The sequence below is a fragment of the Notechis scutatus genome, chromosome Z, assembly GCF_049901735.1.
Source record: "Notechis scutatus isolate UNSWTSFEM ecotype Mainland chromosome Z, rNotScu1.2, whole genome shotgun sequence".
Classification (NCBI taxonomy): Eukaryota; Metazoa; Chordata; class Lepidosauria; order Squamata; family Elapidae; genus Notechis; species Notechis scutatus.
In genome coordinates, this window is record NC_142025.1 from 120,827,552 (window position 1) to 120,844,386 (window position 16,835).

The 16,835-nt window shown below is 51.4% G+C and overlaps 2 protein-coding genes across 2 annotated transcripts; both read left to right on the top strand.

Moving 5' to 3' along the window:
• Positions 1-2,387: 2,387 nt before the first annotated feature.
• Positions 2,388-4,819, top strand: GABARAP (GABA type A receptor-associated protein). Its single transcript, XM_026692116.2, is given in 5 exon segments — positions 2,388-2,520; positions 2,523-2,563; positions 2,698-2,776; positions 2,973-3,091; positions 4,177-4,819. Coding segments are annotated over 5 exon segments (432 nt in total). The 5' UTR covers positions 2,388-2,396; the 3' UTR covers positions 4,246-4,819.
• A 1,734-nt stretch (positions 4,820-6,553) lies between these two features.
• On the top strand, positions 6,554-16,612 carry PHF23 (PHD finger protein 23). Its single transcript, XM_087946583.1, is given in 6 exon segments — positions 6,554-6,696; positions 7,597-7,628; positions 8,111-8,203; positions 11,585-11,897; positions 11,900-12,304; positions 15,194-16,612. Coding segments are annotated over 6 exon segments (1,272 nt in total). The 5' UTR covers positions 6,554-6,674; the 3' UTR covers positions 15,601-16,612.
• The last annotated feature ends 223 nt before the right edge of the window (positions 16,613-16,835 follow it).

Sequence of the window (16,835 nt, forward strand, 5' to 3'; positions counted from 1 at the left end):
ATCCCTCCTTCTCTTCCCCCTCTCTCCTTCCTTTCTTCCCCCTTCCATCCACCCCTTCTTTCCCCCTCTCCCTCCCTCCCTATTCCTCTCCCTTTCCCCCCCTCACGTGACCAAACTTGGAGAGGCTTTGGCAAAGTGGCACGCACTTACGACGGTGTGCCACGTGGGGGTTGGTCACGCGATCTCCTTTTGCAACCCAAAAGTCAAACGGATTCACTTCACACCACGGTGCTACTGACTTCTATAACATCGGTCGTGATTCAGTTTCACAAAATTTTGGCCAGGGCGGCTGTAAACACGTGGGGGGAGGTGGAGCTCTCCCCTCACAATCTGGGGGCTCGTGAGTTCGATCCTAGGCAGAGGCTAATGCTTGGAATAGAGAGATTCCTGCTTGAGGGGGGGGGGTTAGACTAGATAACCTCCAAGGCCCCTTCCTACTCTTGTTATTATGAGCAGAGGGTTGGACTAGATGACCTACAAGACCCCTTCCTACTCTTGTTATTATGAGCAGAGGGTTGGACTAGATGACCTACAAGGCCCCTTCCAACTCTTATGAGCAGAGGGTTGGACTAGATGACCTACAAGGCCCCTTCCAACTTGTTATTATGAGCAGAGGGTTGGACTAGACCTACAAAGTCCCTTCCAACTTATTATGAGCAGAGGGTTGGACTAGATGACCTACAAGGTCCCTTCCAACTCTTATGAGCAGAGGGTTGGACTAGATGACCTACAAGGTCCCTTCCAACTCGTTATTATGAGCAGAGGGTTGGACTAGATGACCTCCAAGGTCCCTTCCAACTCTTATGAGCAGAGGGTTGGACTAGATGACCTACAAGACCCCTTCCAACTCTTGTTATTATGAGCAGAGGGTTGGACTAGATGACCTACAAGGTCCCTTCCAACTCTTGTTATTATGAACAGAGGGTTGGACTAGATGACCTCCAAGATTTCTTTCAACTCCTGTTATTCTGAGTAGGGGGTTGGGCTAGATAACCTCAAGGTCCCTTCCTACTCTTGTTCTTATGAGCAGAGGGTTGGACTAGATGACCTACAAGGCCCCTTCCTACTCTTGTTATGAGCAGAGGGTTGGGCTAGATGACCTCCAAGGTCCCTTCCAACTCTTGTTCTTTTGAGCAGAGGGTTGGACTAGATGACCTACAAAGTCCCTTCCAACTCATTATGAGCAGAGGGTTGGATTAGATGACCTACAAGGTCCCTTCCAACTCTTATGAGCAGAGGGTTGGACTAGATGACCTACAAGGTCCCTTCCAACTCTTGTTATTATGAGCAGAGGGTTGGACTAGATGACCTCCAAGATTTCTTTCAACTCCTGTTATTCTGAGTAGGGGTTGGGCTAGATGACCTCCAAGGCCCCTTCCAACTCCTGTTCTCAGCAGGGGATTGGACACGATGACCTCTGAGACCCCTTCCAACCCGTCATTGTTTTTCTGAGCAGGGGGGTGGGCTAGATGACCTCCAAGGCCCCTTCCGACACATTCTACGTGTTGTATTGTAGTACCCTCGAATCCTTGGATGTTGATAAACTACAATCCGTGGTTGGTTGTGTGACCCCCCAGATTGCGGTTTACGCGCATTGCAAAACAAAAGGTGTGTGTGGGGGGGGTCGGTCTGTTTCAGGCGGAGGCTGCCCGTGTTCTCCCTGTCGCAGCGGCCTTTCCCCTTCGCCCAGCAGCGCTGCGGGCGGCTTTAAGCCCCGCTGGGGACTACAACGCCCATCCCAGCCGAGCGCAGGAAGCAATGAGGGGCGTTGCAATCCGCCCTAGGCTCCCAGCGGGGGCGGCCTCGTCACGTGATGCCCGCGCCTGCCGTGGGCGAGCCGGCCAGCGCCACGTGACCATTCCTCTCCTCTGACGTCAGTCACATGACGGGACGCTGCGCATCCCCTTCCCTTCCTTTGCCGTGTCCTTCCGCGCCGTTTGAGCGGAAGCCGCCTTTTCAAAGGGAAGGGGTGCTTTGGGAGCGGGCCGCTCCATCCATACCCCCGGCCTCTTTTTCCCTTCGAGTCCCGCCGTTTGGCGTCCCGTTGGAGCCCTTTTTGCCACGGCGGCGGCTCGGCGGACTACTTTGTTTTTGGTATGTCACGCGGGCACGCAGAGATACGCAGCGCCCGCTGACGTCACGCGCCCGAGGGGAGGGGCGGGGCCCGAGCCAAGCGGACGGGAAAAAAAACACGGCTTTCCTTCCCGGGAATCCGGGCCATCGTCGATGCCCGAAGCGCTTCCAGGGTCCCTCGCGCCATCCGAACCAACAAAACAGAGCCGGCGGCGCCCGTTTGGAGGCTCGAGAGCCGTTCGGTGGGCGTGGCCGCGCCTCGCCGGGACTCCTTCCCCACCCCCGCGCCCCTCGGATCGCTGCGCCGCGTCGGCCTCCCGCGCATGCGCGTTGCTTGGGTGCAGCGGCCCCTTTTTCGGTCCGCCGCGTCGCTTCCTCCGTTTGTCGCCGCCGCCGCCGCCATGAAGTTCGTCTACAAGGAGGAGCACCCGTTCGAGAAGCGCCGCTCCGAGGGGAGAAGATCCGGAAGAAGTACCCGGACAGAGTCCCGGTGAGTCTCTAGAGAGGCGCCCACTCCCCTTCCCCCGGAAGTCTCTTTTGAGGGTGTCCGGACTTTCCCGGACAGGGCTTCCTTCCCCTTTTCTCATCCTCCTGCTTTTTTTTTTTTTTTTTAACCCCCGGCAGGTCATCGTGGAAAAAGCCCCCAAGGCCCGAATAGGGGACCTGGATAAAAAGAAATACCTGGTGCCCTCCGACCTCACAGGTGAGAGACCCGGACAGGTGAGGGGGGAGGAGAGGCTCATTGATGGGAGGGGAGGGGGGGCGAGCTTGTTCAAGGGGATTTCCCCGAGGCCATGGGAGACCTTCCCCCCTTTTTAAGGGTCTCTTGCCCCCCGCCCCGTTTTGTGGCGCTCCCTCCTGTGTGACTTGGCTCTCTCCTCTTGGTGCCCTTTCCCCAGTGGGCCAGTTTTACTTCCTCATCCGGAAAAGAATCCACCTGCGGGCCGAGGACGCCCTTTTCTTCTTCGTCAACAACGTTATCCCCCCCACCAGTGCCACCATGGGGCAGCTCTACCAGGTGGGTCTTCCCTCCCCGTCCTTCACCGACCGCCTTTTCTAGGGAAAGGAGAAAAAGAGAGGAGGAGAAAGGAGACGTAGACAGAGAAAGGGGAGGAAAGGGAGAGAAAGGGGAGATGGGGAGAGGAGAAAAAGGAGAGAGAAAGAGGACAGGAGAAGGAGAGGAGGAGAAGGAGGAAAGATTTAGCCTCAAATAGTTTGTCAACCTCAGTAAACAACAAATTGGCAAAAGATAAAAGGAAAAAATAAATCATGGAGAAAATGAAGACTTGGGAGAAACCCCAACCTCTTAGCCGGGTTGAGTGTCCCATCCACCCTCGATCTTCCTGCTAAAACTTTATTCTGATTTATACTTTATTTATTTGGCCGGGGAGATACGCAAGGAGTTTGTCACCTGTACACAAGCCGGTGTCCTTTCAAAACAGCAGAATTGTATAACAAGGAAAACTCAGCATACTTCCAAAACTACTTATTATCTCTTTTATTCATTATTAAACATGAAACTCAGTCAACATTTTAAAATGTATCACAAGTAATTGATGAGGGTTGCTGCCAGCATCCCAGGTATCGACCAAGCACTTTCAAAATGGCAGAATAATAGTACAAATAACAAGGAAAACTCGTACTTCCAAAACTAATTATTACTATTTAACATTAGGAATAACACAAGCGTGCAGCCAATAAAAGAAAGTAGCAAAAACCTATAAAAGGGGTAAATAGTAACCCTTATTGTGATATTTTACTGTTTCCTGCTATTTTTGACTGGGTTGCGTCAGTTTCCCAATAAAGTAAAATCCAACTCTGGGTGGGAAAGGGGTTGATGGGAGTTGTAGTCTTTGGGTCAGCAGGTGTATTTGTTGAGGGGGGGGTTTCTGGGGAAGGGGCTTCAGACCATCTCTCAACCCTGCTATTCACACAGGTGATTTGTTTGGGGGTGGAGGGGGCTCATTTGACAGCCCTCAAGATAAGGCCGTGTGTAAATCTTACAAATATTATTACAGTTAGTTGGGTGGCTTGACCTGAGATCTTTCTCCCCTCCCCTTAAAAGTGCTTTGATCTAACAGCATCTCCCCCTCCCCATTTCAGGAACATCACGAGGAGGATTTTTTCCTTTATATCGCCTACAGCGACGAGAGCGTTTATGGCACCATGTAAGACCCCTGCAGTCCACTGGCTGCCGCCGAGGGGCACCTTGCCCCCTGAAGGGACCTGCACTTTCTGTTACTTGTTGATTTTGTTTTAAAAGGTTGTGTTTTTCTTTTCTTTTTTTTTTTTTTTTTGCTTCAGGAAAATGGGGGTGGTCTTTCTCTCTTTCCCCCCCTCCCCACCCTTTAATTTCTGGCTGTGAATCTTTAACTCTCTCCCTCTTTTAACTCCTTCCCTCCTCTGGGTTTTCTTTTTGAGGTGGTTGTGGCTAAAATTAAAATACCTCCTCCCTTGCATTGTCCCCCTATGTGCTTGATTGCTTTCTTTTCTATCCTTTTCTTTTTTTTTCTCTATTGAAAAAGGTAATCTGGAATTTCTCTCCAAAAGCAACAAGGGAAACAACCCTCCCCTCTCCGTTTTCGTTTTTTTCTTTTATTTTATTCCTTCACCACGCACCCCAAGTTTTGCTTTTCTTCCAGGAGGCGTGTTCGCCTGGCAAGACTTTCTGTAACCAGAGTTTTCGGGGATGGGAAACGAATGCAAATTAAAACAAAACCAAAAAAAAAAGTTATATAAAAGAGAACGTGTCAGACTCTGGAGAATTATTTTATTGTCGAGGTTTTTTTTTTTAATACGGCGCCGACATTGCAAAAAATCTGGGGCAGCTGAGTTGAATAAGGGAGAAAGGGAGGGGAAAGAACGTCCAGTGTTTTCTCAACACATTGGAATTAGATTACTTTCTTGTCCTTGCACCTCCTACAACGGAATCAAACACCATCTTCAGTGCATATCATGACCATGACCATGAAAATAATGAGAACCACACATCCTTCACCCTGCACACATTGAACTGGAAACCCTCCACACCACTCCAACACTGCAGAGTTCAAAAGAGCCCTGAGATAGAAGCTGTTTTTTTTTTTCAGCTAATTTGTCCTTGTTTTCATTCTCCTGTACCATCTGCCAGATAGTAATAGTTCAAAACAAAGGTGCCCAGGATGAGATAAGTCTTTGAGAACATTTTGAACTTTCTTAAGGCAGCGGGAGCGATAAGGCTCTTCCGAAGAGGGGAGAGGGCAACCCATGATCTGAATTCCCCCCCCCCATTCTGTTCCAGCCCTAGAAGGGGATTTGGCGGTGGTGAGTCGAGCCTTAAGAACCTTCCAGAAGAGTGGCGGCTTTCATTAAAGGGAAAAGTGGGAGTTCAATGCAAAACAGGTGTCCTCCCAAGCTGTGATCTCTAGCAGATGGAGAAAGCCAATTAGCAGAGGAGAGTCACCTTGGCAGGTGGGGGCTTTTAGCAGTGCCCCAAGGCTACATGGGTTTGATTGGCAGGTGAAGGGCAAACCCCCACCCTCCCAGGACTTGCATTGGGCCGCTCAAAGAGGCAACTTGTGGTCTTCCAAACTCTTCTTGGCCTGCTTACTCTCTTGTGATCTCGCCACTCTAGGAAGCTATAATGGGGAGGTGGGGGAACAGGCAGGTTTGAATTGGGAGTTCTGGGAGTTGGCAGTCCCACAAGTCTTGGAAGGTGCCAAGTCTGGAGACCCCCCCTCCCGGGACAAGGAACCCGAAATTGCCTCTCTTAGCAAGTTTGATCCTTCTGATCTTTTGTACCATCCTAGTCTGGCTCTTGTGACTATTCTCTCTGTAACAAACCATCATTTGAGACTTTCAAGAAGAGATTGAACTCCCATCTGTCAGAAATGGTGTAGGGTCTCCTGCTTGGGCCAGGGTGGGTTGGACTGGATGACCTCCAAGGATCCTTCCAACACTGTTTATTATTCCGTTATTCAGAAATTGTGGGAGCTTCATCCCTGGAAGCTTTTCAAAAAAGAGGCCAGACTGCCATCTGTCAGAAAGGGTGTAGGCCTCCTGCTGTGGCGCGCGGGGGGTTGGACTAGATGACCCCAGGGTCCCTTCCAACTCTGATGAACTGTTATCTGCCAAAAAAGCCGCCCGCCCGCCACGCACGCGGGGAGGGGGGGGGTTTCCCCCGTCTCGCGTGGCTCCTCGCCTTGGGGACTACAGCCCCCGTGATCCTCTCTCTCTCCCGCGCGCCTTCCCCCCCAACCCTCCCGCGCCTTGCCCACGGGCCGAAAAGGCCGAGACCACATTACCCGTCCTGCCTCGCGGGGAGGAGAATGGTGTGTGTTTTTTTCCTTTTTAACGAAACTGCGCAAGCGCGACGCGCGGGGCCTGCCGGGACCTGTAGTGCCGGCGGGACCCCGTTGCGGCTGGCGAGACTCCACCTCCCGAGATGCACCGCGACGGGGCATAAGCCGAGGGGAGGGGCGGCCGCTACTAGTTTGCGGGAGGGAGGGGAGGGAGGAGGAGGAGGAGGGCGGCGGCGGCGGCGGCGGCGGCGGCAGAAGCAGCACCGGGCGAGGCGGCGAGAGCAGCGGCGGCGGCGGCTTGGCGAGTCCCCGGGGCCGGCCATGGCGGAGCCGAGCCCCGAAGGTAGGGAGAGACCAGCCAGTTTGCGGGTGGGTCTGGAAACGAAAGAGGGGGGCTGCTTTGGGGCGCGGGGAAGACCCCCTCTCCGGTACGGGGTCCCCAGAGGGAGGGGGCGGCTGAGGAGGAAGCCGAGCGGGGGGAAAGTTGGGGAGCGGGGAGAGGTCGGAGAAGCCGCTACTCCCCGGGTTGGGGGGGTTGGGGGCTTTCTAGAGCGCCCTAAGGAAAGCCCCTCCCTCTTTAAACCTGTGGGGGGGTTGGGGGGTCTCCTTCCAGCCTCCCCCCACACACACACGCGGGTGGAAGGGGGGAAAGTTGCGGAGGGGAGAAGCCGCTTCTCACCGGGTTGAGGGGCGCTTTCTGGAGCGCTCTAAGGAAAGCCCCTCCCCTCTTTAAATCTTTTGGGGGGGTTGAGGGGGTCTCCTACTGGCCTTCCCCTCCCACGCGGGTGGAATGGAGCGAAGTTGGGGGAAGAGGAGCCGCTTCTCACCGGGTTGGGGGCTTTCTAGAGCCCCCTCCCCTCTTTAAACCTGTGTGGAGGGCTTTGGGGGTGGGGTGGGTCTCCTGCCAGCCCCCGGACGGGCGAAAGGCTGAGGAAAGGGGTGGGGTGGGAAAGGAGGGGTCAGGAGCCCCTCCCGCAATGCTAGGGAGGGTGGGTGGTCGAAGGGGAGGGGGCTTCTCCTTGGAGTGCATGTGTTTTTGGGGGGTCTCTTCTTCTCCCTCCGCTTTGTGCGGCGCTTTCTTTCTCTCTCTCTCCCCCCTTCCGTTCTTCCTCGGGGTGGGCTGCAATGGGGAGGGGGCAGTCGAGAGAGAGGCCTCTCCTTCCAACCTCACCCCCCTTCTCAATATAACCCCCTCCTCTTTTTTGTTCCGTCTCCCCCACCCACCCCCTTTTTTTCTCTCCAGATCCCCCTCCGAGCCTCAAAGCCGAGACACAGGTAAAGAGGGAGAGAAACCGGTGGGAAAGTGGGGGGCGGGAAGAAGGAAAAAGTTTTTGGGTGGGGAAGGGGCTCCCTTCCTGGGGTGGGGGGAGGGGGTCTCCTCTGCTCTCAGGGTGTCGTTGGAAGGTGGAGGGCTTTCTCCTCCCTCCCTTCTCTGCCCCCTACCCTTCCAACTTTCAACATCGCAGCATGTGCTCCGGATGGGAAGCAACCCCCTCTCTCTCTAGCCACCCTACCCGCCTATTTTTTTTGGGGGGGGGGTTGGATGGAAGGAGCACATGGAGAAAGAAAAAAAAGGGGGGGGGCTTTCCAAGCGGTGCATGCATGCCCCCCCTCCCTACTTTGGAGACTCCCATCTCTAGTCCCCATCCCCGTAAAGAGAGAAAAGCAGGTATGGGTGGGGGGCTCCTTTTGCATGCAAGTCCTCGTTTAACGTCCTTTTCCTCGAACCCCCGCCCCCAAATTATTTTCCTTACCAGCCTCCGGAAAAGCGGCAACGCACCATCGAGGACTTCAACAAATTTTGCAGCTTCGTCTTGACTTATGCCGGCTACATCCCCTCCTCCAAAGAGGTGAGTGATTGGGGAGGGGGGGTGTAGTTTCTTATTTTTGGGGGAGGAGGGGGGTTTGGGAAAGAACTCGCCCCTTCCTCTAAATCACACGCGCATGTGATTGAAGTCTGCATGCATGGCAAAAGCAAGCAAGCAATGCTTCCTTAGCTGGGTTAAATTTCCCCACCACCACCAAAAAATGGGCGGGGGTCTTCTTGGAGTGGTCCTGAGCCCCCTTTTTTTGCATTGGAAGCCCCTCTGCCCGCGGGAAGGGCTCTTTCCCTTCTCCCCTTCTTTCCCCATGCTGCTTTTTGGGAAAGCTTCCCCAGCAGGAACTGCAACTCCCAGCCTCCTCGGAAGCCATTTCAAGGCCGACGCGGCCAGGCGGTGCATGCTGGGAAATGTAGGCAGTCTCCACCACCACCACCACCACCACCCCTTTGCCCAAAAGCCAGCCTGGGCAGGGCTTTGAAAGCGCCCAGTTGCATCTTGGGAAGGGTAGTTCTTGGCCACCAACCCTCTGGGAGCGTGGTGCATCTTGGGAAGGGGAGTTCTTGCCCCCCTGGCAGCTGAGCTGGGCATTACAGCTGGCGTGGAAGCTGTATTGGGATTATTAGTGGTTTGCTTGCCTCCCCCCACCAACAACCTTAGATGTTGCTAAGATGGCTTGTTTCCCCGGAACGTAGCTTAAACCTTCTGCGTCTTCCGTGGAGCAGATGGAGAGAAACCCAGGTTGCAAATCCTTGGTTACCTCTACTGGTTGTTTTAATCCCAATTAAATATTGGACAGTTCAATGCTCACAGGGGCTGCCAATAAACTTTAGATACATTGGGAATTTTATTTTTTGTTAAGCCGTGGGCTGCTGGCTTCAAAATCATGGTTATCCAGATGTTATCAAAATTTACTGGAAATTGAGGAGGAAAGTTTATTCCAGGTGTTTCCAAACGTGACCCCTTTAAGCCTGGTGGACTTCAACTCCCAGAATTCCCCATTTAACCATGCCTGTTGTTCTTTTTTCCCTTCCTGCTCCCTAGGGCAGAGAGATTGCAGAGGAAGGGATGACAAGAGAGTAAGCAGGCATAGAGAGTTGAAGTCTAGCTAAGCTGGCTGGGGAATTCTGGGAGTTGAAGTCTACAGGTATTAAAGGGGCCACGTTTGGAGACCCCTGCTTTATTACAAGTCGCTACTGGACCCAGCAGCCTGTTTTGTTTTGTTGTATGAAACCATACAAGGATTTTAAAAGGGATGCGAAAATTAGTCCCGATGAATTAGTGGGACACGGGCGGGGAATAACGTGGGATTTTACTTTACAAACCTCGCCGCTTCTGCGTCCGTTTTTTAGAAGTCCTAATTGCAGTTCACCTTGCCAAAATGAAATAACTTGTGGAATTGCAGAGCGACGACAGTCGCGATGCAAGAGGAGCGAAAGGGAAGCCCAACAGAATTTTGGGGGTTTCCTGGAGACATTACACTGGAAGGGGCCACGGGAGAAAGTGGAAGAGTTGTGGAGGGAGGGCCAAACCATTGTACGCACTCATAGAATGTAAATTGGGGGGGGGGGAAAACCCTCTCAAAATAAAATCAATGCATGAAGGGGCTTGTATTTTTTGTTTAAATTTTTTTTACAAATTTCGTTCTATTGTACTTCACTGATTTATCTGATTATTTTTTTTGTTAGTTTTTATTTTTGTTTTTTAAATATGGTTTTACATTGTGTAAGCCTCCTCGAGTCGCCATGGGCGAATAGGCAGCCATATTAAATAAATAAATATAGTTGGGGGCATAAAATCCAGATTCAGGGGCTTCAAAGAACAAATTTAAGACGTCAAGACCTTCTCCAAGGTGATGATTAGTGCTTTATAAATCGTAAGGCATAGGGCACATGGCTAAAAGGAGCATGTAATATTATGGCATGTATATGATGGAAGGGGAGGAAATGGGGAGGAATTGACATATGTGGGTTGCAGGTTGAGTTTTGAAATAATGTTGCTTCTCGAGATCCTACGTATTAATATCTTTTAACGACCCCATAATCCCTTGCAGGGTGGAATCTGGGCAACGGAATGGAGCTAGCAGAGTGTTTACTGGCCGGATGCCCTTCCTATCACCATGGTGGAGTTATATTTGGCAGATATATCCTCCTTGTGCCCAGAGAGAGAGAGAGAAATACGGCCTCTACCTGGGATCGAACTCCCACCTCTAGGCCATTGCACCATTCCGGTTTTTATGTGTTAATATCTAGGCCATTTATCTGATTAAGCGCAGCATTTGTTCATTGGGAGGGGGGGGGAAATCTGCTTTTTCTCCCCGTTGTCCTCAACTTAGGACCCAAATTGAGCCCAAGATTTCTGCAGTTGTTCAGGGAGTGTTGCACCCATTTTACGACCTAGTTGTTAAGCAAGTCGCAGCAATTGTCAAGTTAGTGGCATGGCTGTAAAGAGACGCAAAGGGGGAATCACGTGGCCCTGGGATGTTGCAACCGTCATAAATAGGAGTCGGCTGCCAAATGCTTAAATTTTGAACCCGTGACGATGGGGATACTGTATCGGTCGTAAGTGTGTGAAAAACGGTCCTAAGTCCCTTTCTTTCAGCGTGTTGTAACTTCAGTCGCTAAAGGAACTGTTGTAAGTCGAGGTGTCATGCCCTTGTCAGAATCAGACTTGGAGGGGGAAGCATCTGACAGGGAGTGGGAGTGGGGCTCCGTCGGAGGAAACTGGGGAAGGGCACAGTTTAGCTGGGCAGAGCAGGGGAGAGGTAGAACAAGGGAAAGGAGGCTCAGAGGAAGACCCCGGCCCACCCACTCTTCATCCTAGGGCACGCAGGGAGGAACGGAGAAGGGAGCAACGTGGGTTGGGTGGCTTACGGGCGGAGGAAAGGGCCCTGATTCCCTTCATTACCTACAGCTGGGAACACTGTATAAAAGAGGGAAGCTGTGCAGAGCAAGCAAATGTGAATTTATCTGGTATTGTGGCTTATCTGTGTTCCTGGCGTCTTCCCAACTGTGTGAGTTTTGCTGTGCTTTCAAGTCTGAAAGTCCTTCTGCCCTGTCAAACTAATTACTTCAGTTTGGTTTGTTTGGATTTTAAGTTACAGTTTGTATTGACCATGTTTTGGACTGAATTTTCTGCAGTCAAAGGCTGTTCCTGGGAGAGTTTTTCTCCAGCCAAAAGGTAACCTGGATATTGGGGGAAAAGTTGGAGATAATAAAGGGACTCTTATTGCTAATTTGACTGGATTGCCTTTGTGCCACGCCCCTCTGGGTCATCACATGACTGCCTGTCCTGCCATCAAAACCTGCTCCTATTTGTGTTGGGACAAGATCATCTCTTTCCCAGAATCTGGACTCGTGCGTTAATCCGAGGTGGGATTAGGGCTAATCTTGCCTTTTGTCTTCCCAGCAGGAGAATGACTGGACGCCGTCCAGCTCCAACTCGCCGCTGCGTCCGGAGAGCGTGGTGGACAGTGATGGCTGGGAATCCACGCAGTCGGACCTGCACACCATCGAGACCTTTGTCAAGAAGGCCAAGTCGTCGAAGAAGAAAGCCGCCTTCCGGCGCTTGAAATCCGACAGCTCCTTGCTGGAGAAGATGAAGCTGAAGGACTCCCTTTTCGACTTGGACCCGGTGGGGAAGCAGCCGCCCCCGCTCGCCGGGCCCAAAGTCCCCGCCGATCGGAAGAAGGACAAGCGGAGCCGGAAGGCTGCCTTGGAAGGCGGGCCGTCAAGCGCAACCGGAGCGAGGTGGCGGTCGAGAAGCGCTCGCGCATCAAAAAGAGCAAGAAGCGGAAGTTGAAACGGCCGGAGCGCAGCGAGAAGCCGAAGCACAAAACCTCCGTGAGCGAGACGGACTCGGAGGAGGAGGAGGAAGAGGAGGAGGAAGAGGAAGAGGAGGAGGACGGAGCGGGCCCTCTGTGGCCGGGTGGGGAGGAGGAGGGGGCGGGGGCGGCCACGGCACTGGTCTCGGTCCAGGCGCCGCCGGAGCTGCTGGCAACCAATTTCCCCATTAAGCTGGAGGACATGGAAGGGAAGGAGGGCATCAGCCCGGATACCAGCCAGGATGGGGAAGGAAGCTCCAGCGAAGGCGAGATGAGGGTCATGGATGAGGACATCATGGTGGAATCAGGTGAGATCACACACACACACACACACACACACACACACACTGCCTCTCGGGAGGGTTCGGATTCTCCTTTCCGCATCCTCCTCTCTCTTACGTTGGCGGAACGGTCATTTTTGAGTTTAGTTTTGTTTTTTTTAGAGACCGGGTTAGAAACTGGGAGAGCGGGAGTTCTAGTCCTGCCTTAGTAAAATGAAAGCCAGCTGGGTGACTTTTAGCCGATCACCAAGAGATTGGGAGTTCTAGTCCTGCTTTAGGTATGAAAGCCAACTTGGCGACTGGCTCAGTCACTAGGAGACGGGGAGTTCTAGTCCCACCTTAGGCATGAAAACCAGCTAGGTAACTTTGGCCCAATCACCAGGAGACTGGGAGTTCTAGTCCCGCTTTGGTCACGAAAGCCAATCCCTCTCTCTCTCTCTCTCCGACTAACCCACCTTACAGGGTTGTTGTGGAGAAAATAGGAGGAGGGAGGAAGAAGGCTTAAATATATTTGCGACTTAAATCATTCACATAAAGGAATAAAGGCAGGATACACACACACACACACACACACACACACACACACACCCTGCAAGCAGGAGATCCGACACCAATTTTTGACAGATGGGCAGTCCAGTCTCTTCTTGAAAGCCTCCAGGGATGAAGCTCCCACAACCTCAACAATATGATCCATCATTAATAGATTAACAGAGTTGGAAGGAACCTTGGGGTCATCTAGTTCAACCCCCAACCCAAGCAGGAGACCCTACACCATATTTCTGACAAATGGCAGTCCAGTTTTTTTTTTTTTTTGAAACAACTTCCATGTTTCTGTTTTGAAACTTGGGAGAGACTCTTAAAACTTAAGGACCGAAAGCCATTTAAGTCGACCTGTTGAATTTTCAGGACTGCAGGCCGTCCTCATCCTTATGGCCACCGTTTCTGTTACTAAGCAAGTCTAATCATTAGGGGAATTTTGCCCTGTTTTACGACCTGCCTTGCCACAGTCGTTCAGCGAACGGCCACAGTTGTTAAATCACCGACACCGTTTTTAAGTGAATCCGACTTCGCTTGTCAGAAGGTCACAAAAGGGGAATTATACTGCAACAGCCATAAGGGCATGCCAGTTGCCAAGCCTCTCAACTTTGATCACGTGACTCTGATTATCTGTTATCTGAGGTCTTCTAGTCCAACCCCTTCACCGTTTCTTAAATGGATTTTTATTTTACTTTATATTTACAATAATCCCATCTTTCATTTCAAACCATGTGTGGACTGGGTGCCTATGTCTTGTGCTAACCATTATAATTAATACTTTTCTTACCAATATAACAATCCATTTTCTTATATAACTTATTTAATATGTCTATTTTTTTTTAAACAATCTTAACTTATTTCTCTATATAATTCATCTACTCCGTTTTAATTTGTTTTACTTCCCAACCATTGATAAATATAAGTCCCATACCATATATAATATTCCATTTCTTCTTTTTCTTTAGTTGCCAAGGTTAACCTATTCCCCCCTGCGTCAGGTTTCCAAGCGAGGACATCCATTTCGAAAAAAAAAGAGCAACGTTCCATCTTCCAAAACAAATTTCTTTTATTTAGGGAAGCAAAAGTCACATTCCCCGATAGAAGTAAACCCACATTGCCTGATGTTATCCATCTTTACCTCCAAGTCTCAGCGGGGTCAGATTTCATTCCCACGGGAACGAGAGCCTCCTAGCCTAAACAACTGTCTTTATCTCCACTCCTCCCACCTAAGGAATGTGGCAAGGCCAAAACCCTCCCCGCCATAACCAGCAAAGAGAAAGGAAAGGAATATATAAGACTAAATAAAATAGCTATGCAGAGGTCAATTTCGGGCTTGACACTCTGCACATTCAAATGTTTGTACTTTTCCCTCTATCGGTATCTTGTCACTTTTCCAATTCTGAGCAAATAACAATTCTTTGAAATACCATTTTCATACAAACGGCGGTCTAGTCCCTGAACGCAGGCTGCCCAGGCAGATAACACATTTTCTGAAATGTCTCTGTGCTTCATAGAATAAGAATAGAAATAAGAATAGAATAGAAATAAGGAGAAGGGGAGAGAATAATGGAATGAAAGAATGGAATAGAATAGAAATAAGAATGAAATAGAACAGAAATAAGGGTAGAAAATAATAGAAGAGAAGAGAAATAAGAATAGAATGGAAGTAAGAATAGAATGGAAATTAGAATAGAAAAAAGAATAGAATAGAATTCTTTATTGGGCAAGTGTGATTGTACACACAAGGAATTTGTCTTTGGTGCAAATACGCTATGCATAAAAGATACATTCAAGAGTCTTGAATCATAGGTACAACACTTAATAATGGTTATAGGGTACAATAAGCAGTCAAATCATACCAGGAAACAGTCAATATAAATTGTAAGGACACAAGCGACAAAGTTACAGTCATACAGTCCCAAGTGGGAGAAGATGGGTGAAAGGAAGGATGGGAGGATGAATAGTAATTGTAGTGCAGACTTAGTCAATAGTTGAACAGTGTTGAGGGAATTATTTGTTTAGCAGAGTGATGGCATTTGTGGGGGGAGGGACTGTCCTTGTGTCTGGTTGTTCTGGTGTGCAATGCTCTGTAGCATCCTTTTAAGGGCAGGAGTTGAAACTGTTTATGTCCAGGATGTGAGGGGTCTGTAGATATTTTCACAGCCCTCTTTTTGACTCGTGCAGGATACGGGTCCTCCATGGAAGGCAGGTTGGTAGCCATTGTTTTTTCTGGCGTCCGTGTCTGTCCTGTTGGGTTGCAGAACCAAACCAGACAGCGATAGAGGTGCAGATGACAGACTCGATCCTTCCTCTGTAATTCTTTCTGGGGGCGGGTGGAGGCTGCCTTTCTCAACGTCCCCTTTTTTGCTTCTTCTCCAGGCGACGACTCGTGGGACCTCATCACCTGCTACTGCCAGAAGCCCTTCGCCGGGCGGCCCATGATCGAATGCAACCAGTGCGGCACCTGGATCCACCTCTCCTGCGCCAAGATCAAGAAGACCAACGTCCCCGACATTTTCTTTTGCCAGAAATGCAAAGAAAGCTCGCGGAAGCAGGCGCCGCCACCGCCGGCCCCTCAGCCCCCCACGGCACTCAGCGCGACGGCCCCCCAGGGTCGCGGGCAGGCGGAGGGGAACCCTAGCACAGGAGTGGGGGTGGGGGGTGGGGGTGGCCTGCGGCTCTCAAGGGCTTTCGTCCTGCGGAGGGAGTGGAAAATAAAAACCAGGCTCTGGACAGGGAGCAGAGAGAGAAAGGGGGAGGCTGCTCTGATTGGGAATCCCCTTTGAATACCAGGGGCAACCGGAAACGAGGTGGCAGGCCAGCGGAAGCGGCAACGGTAACGAAACTCCGGCGCTCGGTCGATCCTGGCTAGGCTGCAGTGGGCCCTCCTGGCCTTAAACCCCACCCCCACCCCAGCCCTCTCTCCTGCGTGGGGGTGGGGGCTTGTTCGGGCGTCCAGACGACCGGGAAGGTCCTGCGTCCACTCTTGGGCCTCCGGCCACAGCGGGGAGGTATAACACAGAGTCTTTTGGTTTCCTTTTGAATTCTCTCCTTCCTCTTGTCCTGCTCCACCACCACCACCTTCTTCTTCTTCTTCTTCTTCTTTGTAAATAGAAGACAAAAAGAGTTTTCGTTTTTTCCTTTCCTTTTCCTGGTTTCTTTCCACGCACATACACACACCCCCTGGGCTCAGTTGGTTTCACTGGTGGGAAGGTTTTAAAACACCCCCCAGGTTGTGGTCCTGATATTTTTTTTTTGGCGGACTCTGTTTGAAACCTCGGTTGATATTTTTTTTTTTGTCCCCGGCGGGGATCTGAGAAGGCCAAAGGGGGTAACCCCGATTTCTTTGGTTGTGCTTCGAAGAGGAGCACAGCTTGACTTTGTTCCTGTCCCCCCACTTCATAGGGAGGGGGCAGTGTCTCCAAATGCGGCTCCCTTTAAGACTGGGTGGACTCCAACTCCCAGAATCCCCCAAGGCATCTTCGCTAAGGTTTCAACCCCGCCTGCAATCTCTCCGCCAAGCAGGCTAGGGGAATGGGGGATTCTGGGAGTCGAAGTCCACGGGACTTAAAAGGGGGCCCCCTTGGGAGACCGTCAGCCCTGGTTCAAACCAATGGACCTTCTGAGGATGGGCAGGAGCGAGAAAGGCGCTTGGCCAGTTTTTTGTGGGGGGGGGAGAAAAAGGTGGGCCAGGCCACTCTTCCCTCCCCCCCTTTTTTTGTTAAAATATTTTCAGAGGTGTACATGGCAGAGTTTTCGACTGTAAATAAAGAGACGTAGTCCCTTTGCAAGTTTCTACAGCGGCCTCGGCTCTTCCTTGATATTATATTTTATTTGGGGCTGGGGCGGGGAGAATAAGCAGGTAGACTGCCCTGCCGTGGGAGGCTTACTTCCGGCCGCGCAAGCGCCCGTGTGCGGCGTGACGCCCGCTTGACGATGCAGGTGCTCACTTCCGGTGGTGCCTCCCCCCGCCCACCGCTAGCTTGGCCATGTGACCCTGCACGAGCGAGAGGGCGGTTGG